The sequence below is a fragment of the Heliangelus exortis genome, chromosome 2, assembly GCF_036169615.1.
Source record: "Heliangelus exortis chromosome 2, bHelExo1.hap1, whole genome shotgun sequence".
Classification (NCBI taxonomy): Eukaryota; Metazoa; Chordata; class Aves; order Apodiformes; family Trochilidae; genus Heliangelus; species Heliangelus exortis.
Genome location: NC_092423.1, coordinates 119,219,082 through 119,231,275, shown reverse-complemented (window position 1 = coordinate 119,231,275; position 12,194 = coordinate 119,219,082). Strand labels below are relative to the sequence as shown.

Here is a 12,194-nt window from a genome sequence, read left to right as displayed (position 1 = left end):
TGAGGTTCTCTGAAACCTTTAAAGAAACAGCCAACCCTCTGCATATTACAATGTAGTCTAATTCTGAGCCCCCCACCCCTGGATTTCTTTTTTTCTTTCAGATGGAAGAATGGATATAGATTTCTAGAGAGAAAAAAAAAAAAAAGGCCTGAACAATTTTTCCTTGATTTTTGGTTTAGTTATTTCTATGCTCAATGAAGATTTGCATTCAGAGAATCAGCAGAAATGTTATTTAAGCCTATACAGTAACTTAAGGTTTAGAATCAAATCCTGTCTATTTAGATTGTTTAGTTTCCTAATATTGATATTAGAAATGCTTGAAATTTTCATCTGAATAGATTAGAGAGACGTGCTTTTATGCTAACCTTTTGTACATCTCAGTACCTTAGCAGTATGATCTCTGTGACCTGCTTTATTCCTGCTCTGCCAGGAATATATGTTTCTTTAGGACCTAATCCTGAGCAGATATCCCATTTGCAGCTTTGCATGAAATATCCTGCCTGCTTTCTAGCTGCATTTGTATTCAGCTGCAGGTCAGATCGCACCAATAAAATAGTGGGGATTTTCTGTGCTTTTATTTTGGTGCTAGCAGCAAGTCCATTCCTTTCTTAGGCTGCTGAGGAGTTGGATTAGGTGCTAGGGTGCTAGATATATTTTTTTAAAACGAGCTCTACAAGAAAGAATAGAGGGAGAGGAGGAAATGGAAAAAGATGAAATAGCTAGAATTGAAAGATCTTCTAATCTCAGGGCATAATTGAAGAGATACTCTGTTGTGTCTAAACTCCAGTGGTGGATCCTGCTCCTACTCAGTCTCTCCTGCATGGCTTGGCTTCCTTTCTGTGCAGTCAAAATTTGGAGGGTCAGAGGACTTACACAAGCCCAGCTCTTGCTGCAGGGTGGAACCATGGGGCAGCTGGAATGTGCACCTAGAAATGGAGTTTGGGAAGATACTTTTGGGTACCATGGATAGCTGTGTGGTCTGCAGACTGATTGGTAATTGAATAATACATAAAACTTTAAATCCCTTCTTTCAAATGCAATTATTTTTATCAATGCCAAGGAGACTGGGAGAAGCAAGAAGAAATATGTGGGGTTTGATTTTAAGGGAAGAGGAGGTTAAGAATGTGTTTAAGGTAGAACAGGAGATGGAACAAATACAGATTTATGTACGTACTACCCATTCAGAGAAAAAACCCTTAGATTAAAAGCTGAAAGGGAGAGTTCAGCAGTGCAACAGCCTGTGTCTTGAGGCATGTGTTATACAGTGGGGTTGTGGAGCTAAAGCATGTCTCTAAGCTCTCTCTTAATAACTATAATCAGCATGCTTCTCAACAAGGGGCTGAATTTGGTCCTCCTACGATTTTTATGTCACTGTAATACTATTCAGATGTAGAAATAAAAAAAATAGCATTGTATTTTGAAGATGAAGAAATAATATTCCTTACTTTCTAAATGGTAGAGATGCTCAATTATAGGTGCATTTGCAGCAAAACTTTGCCTGTAAGAAACCCAGTTAATTCCATGACTCATCTAGAAGGAAAAAACTAGTTCCCAGTACAACTTACACTTTCTCTCCCAGATTTTGGGCTATAAAAAATGTTCCACTTTAGGTAACAAGGTGCTGGGCTCCAAGTTAGGTTGTTGCTTACTCGTAGGTTGAACAAGAGATTGGTTTACCCACCACATCTGAATATTAGGCTGAGGTGCCTAGGTCTGACTATCCAAAAAGGCTGCTAATTCTTTTCAAACTTTGGCTTTCCATCCTGCATAATGCTTACTCACCCTTGTAAAGCCATTTGAGGTCTTGTCTCTATGACAGTGCAAATAGTAATTAGCAGTAATGCCAAACAGAGAAGAAAATAAAAAGGCTTAGAAGCACTCTATTTCATTTTTTTTTTTAAAAAAATAATGGATTCTGACTTTATTTGCATAGCCAAATGATTTATTTATGTACACATTGTCTGCCAGAGATCCCTGTATAGTATTGTCAAGTTATGGAATCTAAAGACACTATGGATTAGTGTTTTGATCTATATGTGATGTTCAATGTGAAGTGGTTTCATGCAGAGAACTGAAATGAGACACAGATGATTCATTTACACATTTATTTACTACCCTGCTTATTCTATCAGACTGAAATGGAGAACAATGCATTTATTTTACAGACATTTGACATAAATTAAACAGATATTTGATGTTGAACAACTGTACAGACTACAACATGCATATTAATATGTAGATTGGTGCGGAGATATTTAGTTGATCAGCAAAATCTAGTATGACAAAATAATAACCACATTTCCTTTTTTATGAAGTTAAAATGCAGCTGATATGGAGACATTGATACGAATACCACTAAATGTGAGAAGTTATTAGTCTAATGGAATCAGATGGTTAGCTGAAAAAATAAAGCTATTGTCGAACAGTCTTACCTACAAAAAGAAATTAAACCAAAATGTTTCTAACAAATACAATAATTATGAAAAAAAGCATGTTTGATGCAATTACCATTGCAAAATGCCCTATTATTTCCCTGCCCCACCCCCAGATACAAACAATGCGTGAAGCAAAAGCAGCATTTTGTCCCACAGATGCCTGGGGCATTTTGTAAAGGCATATGAATGAGATTAGACAAGACTTATCACATATGCTTTTATCTCCTAGTGACAGTTCTTTAAAAGAAAGATATGTTGTTAATATAGGATTTTATGATGAAATGTTGTTAATTCTGTAAAATTGAACAACAGTGTAGACACTGCTATCGCGCCAAGAGAACTTGAAAAAATACTGTTGTGCTTTTTTTTGTTTGCAGCATTCAGAGCATTCACAGAAGAATACAAAGTAAAGTTCATGAAACTCAATAAAACTAATATTAGTCATGCTACTGTATCTATGAAACACAGTTATAACTTATAAACATGAACTAGTACATATTTTTAGTTGATATTTACAGTGATCTTAAAGCAATAGGCTATGTATTCAACTCTTGAGTTCTTCGTGCACTCATCCCTCCGTGTTTCAGTTTATCACATGGCTCCTTTGACTTTTGGAAGAGTTACATAGGTAAAGTCTGCATAACTCTTTGAAAATTTAGAGGTATAAGTCTAGAACTCTGCATCCTAGCAGAAGTACCCATGATTTTCCCCAACAGTGTATTTGTGGTGGTTTTTTTTTTCATTTTGTGATATGTTAGAAACTGTTCCTTTTGCCTAAAGCTATAATATATTGCTCCATCCTTCAATTTTATACAGGCAGAATTCCCACTGGCTTTCTGCTTAAGGACTTCAAGAGCAGGCGTAAGTGTTTCATATTCTGAATCTCCACTGAGAGATGCTATCTGAGCAAAACTTAGAGCAAAAATATCAGTATAAGACATACATCCTTCACCTTGCAATTGTTAAAAAAATAAGGTAAAGAACAGGCTTTCTGTTTCTTGCATTACCTTTTACAAGGTATGTCCTCGACATCAGAGCAACAGAGCACACAATCAAAACCCTACTAGCCCCCTAATTTAAATGAATTTCAACTGATGTTACAAATGGAAAGACATGGTAGATCATCAAAAAATACACAAGCCAAGCTTCTGATCCTCTGCCACTGCTTAGCCATTTTTTACAGCCATCTGCTTTTATTCATACCAGTATAAACTAAGATTTCTGTTAAGTTAAAGGGGTCTACTTGCAGTCAGTTTACTCATTTCACTGATTTAATAATTTCAGAGGGAGTCAATGTAGGGCTGTACTATCTTAATCAAATATAACACCAACTTTCAAGTAACTTGACTATAGAAATATGCAGTGCTTAAGAGTGTGCCCAAACTGCAAACCACAGCTATCCAATGGTTATCAAGAATTTACTTTTTAGATTATTCCACTTGGGTTAAGTTAGAGAACACGCTGGAGACAATTTCATCTGTGGCTATATCTTGCTTTTTTTATGCAATACCACTGATGACACTGGCAAAATTTGCTTTAATAAGGGATTTAACAAGACTAAATGGACTGGGGGATAATAACCATGGTAAGGGTATTCTGTGTCTACATTAGCAAGCAGTACAACACAAGAGAAGCAGATTTATTGAGGAGCACAGTTTGAGTGGACAATTCACACTGTGTATCAGGGGAAGTGTTTTGGACCAGCTCTAGTCTGGTACCAAGACCTGAATACTTTGTTTGGTTGCAGCACAGGAGGTGCCCTCGTGGAACAAGTTTTCTGGTTCAGCTTCATGTAAAAGTAATCCAGTTTGCATGCTCCAGGACTGCTCTGTGGTGTGAACCAAAGCATGAGAAGCAGGGATAGCTGAGAGATTCACATCAGGAGAGCTCTCCTGATTTCCACTAAGCTGCCAGTGTAAACATAAGCCATAGACTTTCTGGTTTAGTAGTATACATTACTCCTGCTGATGTTAAATGTGTACTTAAATACTGATTTGAGGTAAAAAAAATAACCTAATGAAATTAATTACCCTATTGCCTCAAGATTCAGGGTTTGTGTTAACTGGAGAACTACAGTTCATGTCCAAGGTAAAGACATGTTACTGTTTGTTTCCGAGGTATAATCAGGATAATCTTGTCTTTTTAAATTTTATGTGAGCTAATAGCATGTTCTTTAACTACTTTTAATTAAAAAGAACAATCATATTTGTGTGCTACTTCCTTGTCCTACAATGAAATCCATCTGGATCTGTGTTGGGTGTCATAGAAGAAAATCAAATAGCAATCAATAATCATATAAGACTATAAAGTATCACTGCTGTTTTGGAAGAAATCTCCATTGCACTAAATGGTAAAACTTCTTAATTATTGTAACACAACATTTTTTAAAAAATACTCTTTAAACCTGCAACGGCACAGATACAAAGACAAGTAATGTTACTCCACCTGCAGATATCACATGGTGCACAACTGCTGAACAAGAAACCATCACACGATGCAAACAATTTTGTTTCAAGCTGCCAGTCCCCTAACCCTCCTTCACCAAGGAAAGCAGCAGCTGTGAAGGATGCAATCAATGCATTGGAACAAGTTGCAGGTTGAGGGGGACAATGGAAGAGTTGAAGCATTTTAAAACTAGAAACATGTGAAGCTGTGAGGTGGTATGGCTGCAACAGTGATGAAGAGAAATGACACTTATTTCTTCTTCCTCCTTTTTTCATATTCAATAGAGTCCATCTGGCCATTTGCACCAGATTACCAAAATGCTTTCCTGATAAAAAAGATACACCTATCATCTTGTTTGTCCCCAACTGTTCCCAAGAGGAGGATGGTATTTGGAGGGCCAGGGGAAAAGATCCCAAGATCAACAAAGATAAGAACAGAGTATCTTCTTTTTCAGGAAAGTCTTATGAAAAGACAATTACAGATTAGATATTCATGTAGCAGGCAAGTGGGTAATAACATCACCAAAAGCTCAGATTCTAGGATAAGAATTAAGATAGGGAACAAAATTGGAATGAAGTCTTTTGCTACTGGCAATTTTACCTCATTAAGTGTCAAAAAGGACTACTTTATGTATGTTTTATTGGAGCTCTTGTTTATACAGTATATTAAAACATGCCTTGTTTACTTAGAATTTTCTGCCTTTCTTCCCCCTTCGCTGTATTTGCATTCTTGCTTGAACTCTGCTGGCTACTTTGAAAAAAAACTTATTTCTTTAATTTTTTTTGTGTTTAAAATATTTTTGTATGATCAAAATGTTAAACTTTATTTTCTATACACATGATTCAAAAATTATGTAAATGGAAACAACAGTCAGGTAGCCCCTGGACATTTTTACAAGGCTGACTGTATTTTCAGTAGAGCTTGAAAGGGACAATTTGGAGTCCAGTTTAGAGGTGAAGTCAAAGTAGTTAATTATATAATTTGAAGGTAAACCTTGTTTCAAATGCATCTAAGGAATCAGAAGATCAGTTTAGATGTAGGGGAAGAGACCCACTTTTAAAAGAACTAATTGTTTTTCAAGGACTATTAATATGTTGCCTGGTGTTGCTTGTTAGGAAAAGACTCAAGAAGCCAGTATTATTTTTAATTTATGTATGTTACAAGCAAGAATACAATTTTCTGAACACTCTTCTGGCTGTGTAATATTGTGCTAAAAGGTTCTTTATGTCAGTTGCTCTAGTGTTAGATCAGATATCACCTCTCTAACATCACTGATGTTTGGATTTTGAGATCAATTTTGAACTGAGGACACCGTGTGTTATATGGTTGTATTAGCACAGAGGCTCCTATGTTCTATATAATGAAAAATTAAAAGGCCTTTTGTCTTTTTATTTAAAAAAGTGTATTTTATATAAAGTCTTTAGTGCAATAACACCCTACACCATGTTACATTCTTTATGTTTCCCCTGTAAACAGCTTTCCTGAACTTCCTTTGCAGTTTGTGCGATATATTATTGACCCCACCCTAGATTTGGATAAATGTGACTATTTGCTCAAAAATTGATCCGATTACTCTCTGAACATTTGGTTTCTTCAGTGAAAAGGAATTAAAACATTGATTCAGGATTCTGCAGTTAGTATAAAATTTAAAAAAATATATTGTTTGCAAAGCTATCTCCCTGAACAATCTTCATTTTCCAGTGCTATGAAGAGTCAGACCCCTTTCAGGTGCTCAGGGGAGTGCCTTCATCTTAAGACTCTTGAAGTTGTTGTAAAATTAGTTCCACAGCTGTTGGAGACTGACTCTGGAACTCAAAAATACTCCTCCCCTTACTGTGGTGAATGGGAAACAGGTCTGAAATGGCTTCAAAGTTTTAGAAAAAACAGAAGAAATATACTCAGGTAATTTTGCATGATTTGCTACGTAGCAATTCATGATGAATGAAGTGATCCTGGATTTCACATTTTATACTTGCTGTAATCAAATGAAAGCCAGGTCCAGTCCTGCAACTGCTCAAGCAAATGTTTTGATCAGGAATTATACATGAGCTGGATATTCAGGAATGGATTCTGTGCATGAAGTCGAGATGGGAAAAAAAAAATGTTTAAAGCTGTGCTTCTGGAAATAATATTCAGCATAGTCAAAAGCATATAATGAAATTATACCAAAAGCGTTTCTAAAGCTTGATATTTTTGCTTCCAAGAATTCAAAAAATACAGCATCTGTTAATAAAGAGAATTGCATTTCCTTTGCTTGCACGATTTCAAAATAAATGTGCTTCTCTGAAAACATTTAAAACATAGCAGTCCATAAGGGCCTAGTCTCATCTGATTTATACAGCTAAAGCTCCCATTGATTTCCATCAGGAGAGAGATTCTTGCCATCCTTGTTTATATTTCAGTCATTCCTATTTTTTTTTAGGCTCCCACAGTTTTCAGGAGAAATTTAATCTGCACAAGGACTGAGGCTTTGATTTCACCAGTATTGAGGTTCCAGTGATTTTACTAGGGGAGAATTGGTTTTGTGCTCAGGAGAGCTTAAGGAATGAAACCTCTGCTCCTGCAACACGTTCCCTATGGCTGGATTCCTCCCTTTCCACCAGGTGGCACAGATCTGAGGGGGCTTTTCCAAAGTGTAAGGGTCAGCTGGGAGAAAAAGCACACATAGGAACACAACACACCTCAGTCTTCCCAGAACATCTTGAGTGGGATTTTTTCTGTGGATCCACAGCATGAGATCGGATGCCATTTGGACTTAATTTGGTCTTCTTTAGTTCACTAGAATGTAAAGGCAGATGGAACAGGCCCATGTGATTTCATAACATTGCACATAGAAAATACAGACCAACACTTTAGGCATGTAGAAATTGACTGGCATTTAGTTTTAGTCGCTGAAAATATATAGGAAGAAAAAAAGAAAAATAAATATAGAAGATTAATGACTATAAAATACTCAAGAGCTATGTTTTGGAACAGTGAAACACAACATGATTGAAATATGTTAAGCAGAATGCCATAGAAATTGATAGAACTGAATACAGGAACAAGTTGCAATGAACTGCAATTAAGGACAAAACCAATAATTTTTATTCTGAGAATTAATGACCAGACATTGTTTGGAAAAAATAACATTATATTCCCAGTTTCTCGAATGACTGAAGAGACTCCTTAATGTTGTCTTGTTATGGAAATCAGAATACTTAGGGAAATATAGAAAGTTTTTTTGTTTGTTTGTTTTTTGTTTTTTTGTTTTTTTAAACTGAAGGATTGTGCTGTTCTCACTGTTTGGTCCAGACACCAGATTCTAAATTTTGGTGCTTTTCAAACTTGCTTCTTTTCCATGGGCCAGGCCCGGGTGAGGTCTGTGGCATAAGCTCAGTGATTTCAAGCAGAGGGCAATGTTGCAACAAAAATTCTTACTCTTTTACATTAAATGCATTAGGTGCCTGATGTTTACTCATTTAGGTGACAACAAATGACGCATAAATAAGAATTAACCTAGGTCCTCTCTGGAAAGTAGAAGCCTTCTGTTACAAACCAAATGTTGGTGGGTCTAAAGTGCTTTTAAGGTTTCCATTCTTGCTTTCTCATGGTCTTTTCCATGCTTGCTGTTACAGTGCTGACCTGGAAGAAGCAGCTGCTCCCCTCCATGCATGGGGAAATGAAAGGCCCAATATAATGCAACAAAACTGTAGAACAGCAGTGAGCTGATGCTAGAATTTCTAAACATCTCCCCAGACTTTTAAATGCTGGACCCTCTGACTATCAGCTGTTTTTTCCAGCTATATGATTTGTGATAGTAAAGGGTACTACCTCCCTCTACAAAGCTTGTCTCTTCTGTCCTTGCACCATAACAGCTTCAACAACATTGCCATTATTGGGGTATGGGCACTACATGTAAAGAAAAGAGAAAGTGAACTCAAAGATCCCATAGAAGTAAATATTGTTACATCAAAGGAAAAAAAAAAGGACGTGGGTAGGTTTGTTTTCTTTTAATACCAAGTTAACATAAATGTTCTAAGAGATTGAGAACTTCGGGATATGTCTATATAGCCATTTGGCACTATTTATTGCCACAAAAATAATGCTTTTTTATTTTAAAATGGATTTTTTTTTTTCCAAATTATGAAATGTTGGCAGTTTTCTACAAAAAATATGAAATACTTCAAGTTCTGGTCATTAAATCTTTGCTTTTCCTCACAGGATCATCAATTAAACTGACAAACACAATAGCCAAAGTTATGCAAATGAAAAAAAACCTATCATGATTCCCAGCACAGATAAACTAAAATACTGTAGTCCTTAATTAACAGATATACTCATGAGCTTTTTAACAGAAAGCAAGATACTTGAGATGCTGTAAGTAGAAGTTGCAATTTTGCAACATAAGTCTGTACAAAACCTCCAGGCAGCACGCTGTGAAGGAAGTACCTGTGTCCCAGGAAATGCTTTTTCCATAAATCCTTTTTAAAGAGTAGCTTTCCCCCAACCCCAAACTATTTACAAATATATGCATTTTTTCAAACTCAAAGCACCTTGTTTCACATCTTTATGATTGCATGCATTGACATTTTATCCTTTCATGTGCAAATTCTAAAATTCATTGTAACCAAGAAAACGAAAAAGTTAAAAGAGTTCAAAATCTCTCTACAATCATAAGTGAAAGGATCAAAAATGTCAGATGTTGCAGAACACTGGCTCCTAGCAGAGTTTTTTTTATTCACTGTTCTTGGGTCATTTCCCCCCATTTTTTTTTTCAGTTTGTTACAAAAAGCAGTCTTTTTTTTTTTTTTCTCTCTCTCTCTTTTTTTTTTTTTTTTATTTCTTTTTTTTAATAGTATTTAAACTAAACAACTCTTCATGCCATGCAAAAATAACTTTTTATGCACTTTTTGTTGAGGCTTTCCATGTTTTAGTTCATAGGCATTACTAACCGTGTTTTAAGAAAAGGTATTTTTATTGCTTTTGTAACTAGTCACATGCTAGTTTCACGTGTGGGACAGTAACCAGTTTCTCCAGGACTTGTATGAATTTCTGGAGCAAATAAATGGTTTTCCATTTTGTGGCCTTCTTGGTTACTGTCCTTCTTTACCTCACCCACAGCATGGTAAATGTCTTGGGTGCAGTTGTGGCTCATGGTTTTGGGTGAAGAGCTGACCTGTGGCTCCTCTGTTAAATGGTTGCCATCACTATGTTTATCTCCACAGCAATTTGTTTTGACATCCTGTTGTTTTTCTTGCTTTATACCATGTAACTCCATAAACTCTTCTTCTCCAGCGTCTATTTCAGTGAAGCTCCTCCTCTCTTTTGAAGGGAAAGTGAAAATCTTTTGTTTGGGAAAGAGAGGGGAAGATTTCACGGGTCCCTGACAAAGTGCTGATGCATCAGCACCAAGTAAAGGTCGTTCCCCTTGAGGTGAGTTTTCTTCTAGGAGGATGGTGCTGATGTGCTGAGGGGTGGCCTGCGTGGCGTCTGCTCCTGCCATTACTGGCAGTGGCCTTGCAGTGCTTGGCGGAGTAGGTGGAGCACCACCCCTGTTGTCTTTAAAATTCACTTTAAGGGATCTAGATTTTAACGGGTTGCCACCTTTCAGGGAACTTTTGGGGCTTTCCATGGCAGTGTCTAAATGCAAATGACCATGCAAAACAGGTTGGGATCCACTGCCATCACTGGCCACAGCTCTGTCGATTGGGTTATAGTCAAAGGTGACATCAGTTGGAGAAAACATTCTGTCTTTTGTGGACGGTATAAACTGAGAACTCCTTACTCTTTGGTTGTCTCCCAGGTTAGCAGGATCAGCTGGAAATCTCATCTGCAAGTGAGAGCCAGGAAACAGAGAAAGGGGGGACCTCTCTGTTTCTGTGAAGTCTGTGGCACAGCTGGCAAAGCTGTCGATGCTGGATGTGCTTCTTATATCTGTAACAAAGTCTGTGGGGCCGGCTGGCAGGGGATCTCTCTGACCTGCAACTTCTTCCATTTCTATTTCTTCTTCATACCTAGGTGGCTTTGCTGATTCGTCTTGGTAGCCAGCATTAAGATTAGGCTGAGACTGAGCTTTAGTAATTTCGTTATACAGCATCTCCAGTTTTTGGGCACTGAGGTGCTGTGGGCTGGAAGAGGCTCCAGCATTGTTTAATTGCTCATGGGAGTCTTGTTGACTGATCTCTTGGTATTTGTTCTCATAAGATTTGTTCGAGCTTGTTTCAGACAGCGTTCTTCTGGCCCATTTCCACCGGCTTGGGGACAGGTGGTTGTCATCAAAAGTCTCCTTTGGATTCACTGTTTCTTCAGGCTTCCCAGAATCTACTGCCACATCTATCATTTCCATGCTTCGAGCAAAGGCATCTTTCAGGTTCATGGAGACAATACTGCCATTTCTTTTAGCTCGCTCCAGTGCTTCTCTCCTCTTAATTGCCTTCTCCTGTCTTTTCTGCTCCTTATAAAACTCTGAGAAATTATTCACAATAATTGGTATAGGCAGGGCTATGACCAGCACTCCAGCAATACAGCAAAGTCCTCCAACAATTTTACCTAATAATGTCTTAGGATAAATGTCACCGTATCCTACAGTAGTCATGGTGATTGTTGCCCACCAGAAGGATGCAGGGATACTGGTAAATTTTGTAGCATCCTCATCCTTTTCAGCAAAGAATACAAGACTTGAAAATATCATGATTCCCATGGCTAAAAATAATATCAACAAGCCCAATTCATTGTAGCTCCTCCTGAGTGTGAAACCTAGAGACTGAAGGCCTGTTGAATGCCTGGCGAGCTTAAGAATCCTTAGGATCCTCATAATACGAAATATCTGAACCACACGTCTGACGTTTTGGAACTGCAGGACACTTTTATTGGACTCCGTGAGGAAAATGGTGACATAGTATGGCAAGATAGCCAGTAAGTCAATGACATTTAATGGGCCTTTGAAGAACTTCCACTTATTTGGTGAGGACAGAAAACGCAAAAGGTACTCCATGGTAAACCAAGCAATACAGACAGCTTCAACGTGTGCTAGCTGAGGGTTGTCATTTGGCTGCCCAAATTCATCTATTTCTTGAAGCTCTGGTAGTGTGTTAAGAGACAAAGCAATAGTGGACAGTACGATGAACAGAATGGACACAATGGCCAAAATCTGTAAAACAAAATAAACAACGTTTTGGTTAGACTAATACAAGTGTATTTGGCAGGGCTTGCTTTAATCCTTTCAGATGTGCATGTGCTTCAGGATGGTGGAAGCTGCTTTGGATGCTGCTGTGTTCATTATTTTATTTTTACTGTTTTATTTTTTCCAAGAGAGAAAACACTGGACTCATC

General features: G+C 37.4%; 1 protein-coding gene and 1 long non-coding RNA gene across 4 annotated transcripts in view; both read right to left on the bottom strand.

Moving 5' to 3' along the window:
- Positions 1-2,091: 2,091 nt before the first annotated feature.
- LOC139793293 (uncharacterized) overlaps positions 2,092-12,194 on the bottom strand; it is a 278,669-nt gene continuing 268,566 nt past the window's right edge. The window contains exon 2 of the long non-coding RNA XR_011724574.1: positions 2,092-3,924. This is a non-coding gene — a long non-coding RNA (uncharacterized lncRNA). The remainder of the gene's footprint in view (positions 3,925-12,194) is intronic.
- KCNB2 (potassium voltage-gated channel subfamily B member 2) overlaps positions 2,092-12,194 on the bottom strand; it is a 202,596-nt gene continuing 192,493 nt past the window's right edge. For all 3 annotated transcript variants that reach the window (XM_071737775.1, XM_071737777.1, XM_071737778.1), the window contains one exon: positions 2,092-12,012. In XM_071737775.1, the coding sequence (XP_071593876.1) occupies positions 9,856-12,012 (2,157 nt within the window). In that variant the 3' untranslated portion in view covers positions 2,092-9,855. The remainder of the gene's footprint in view (positions 12,013-12,194) is intronic.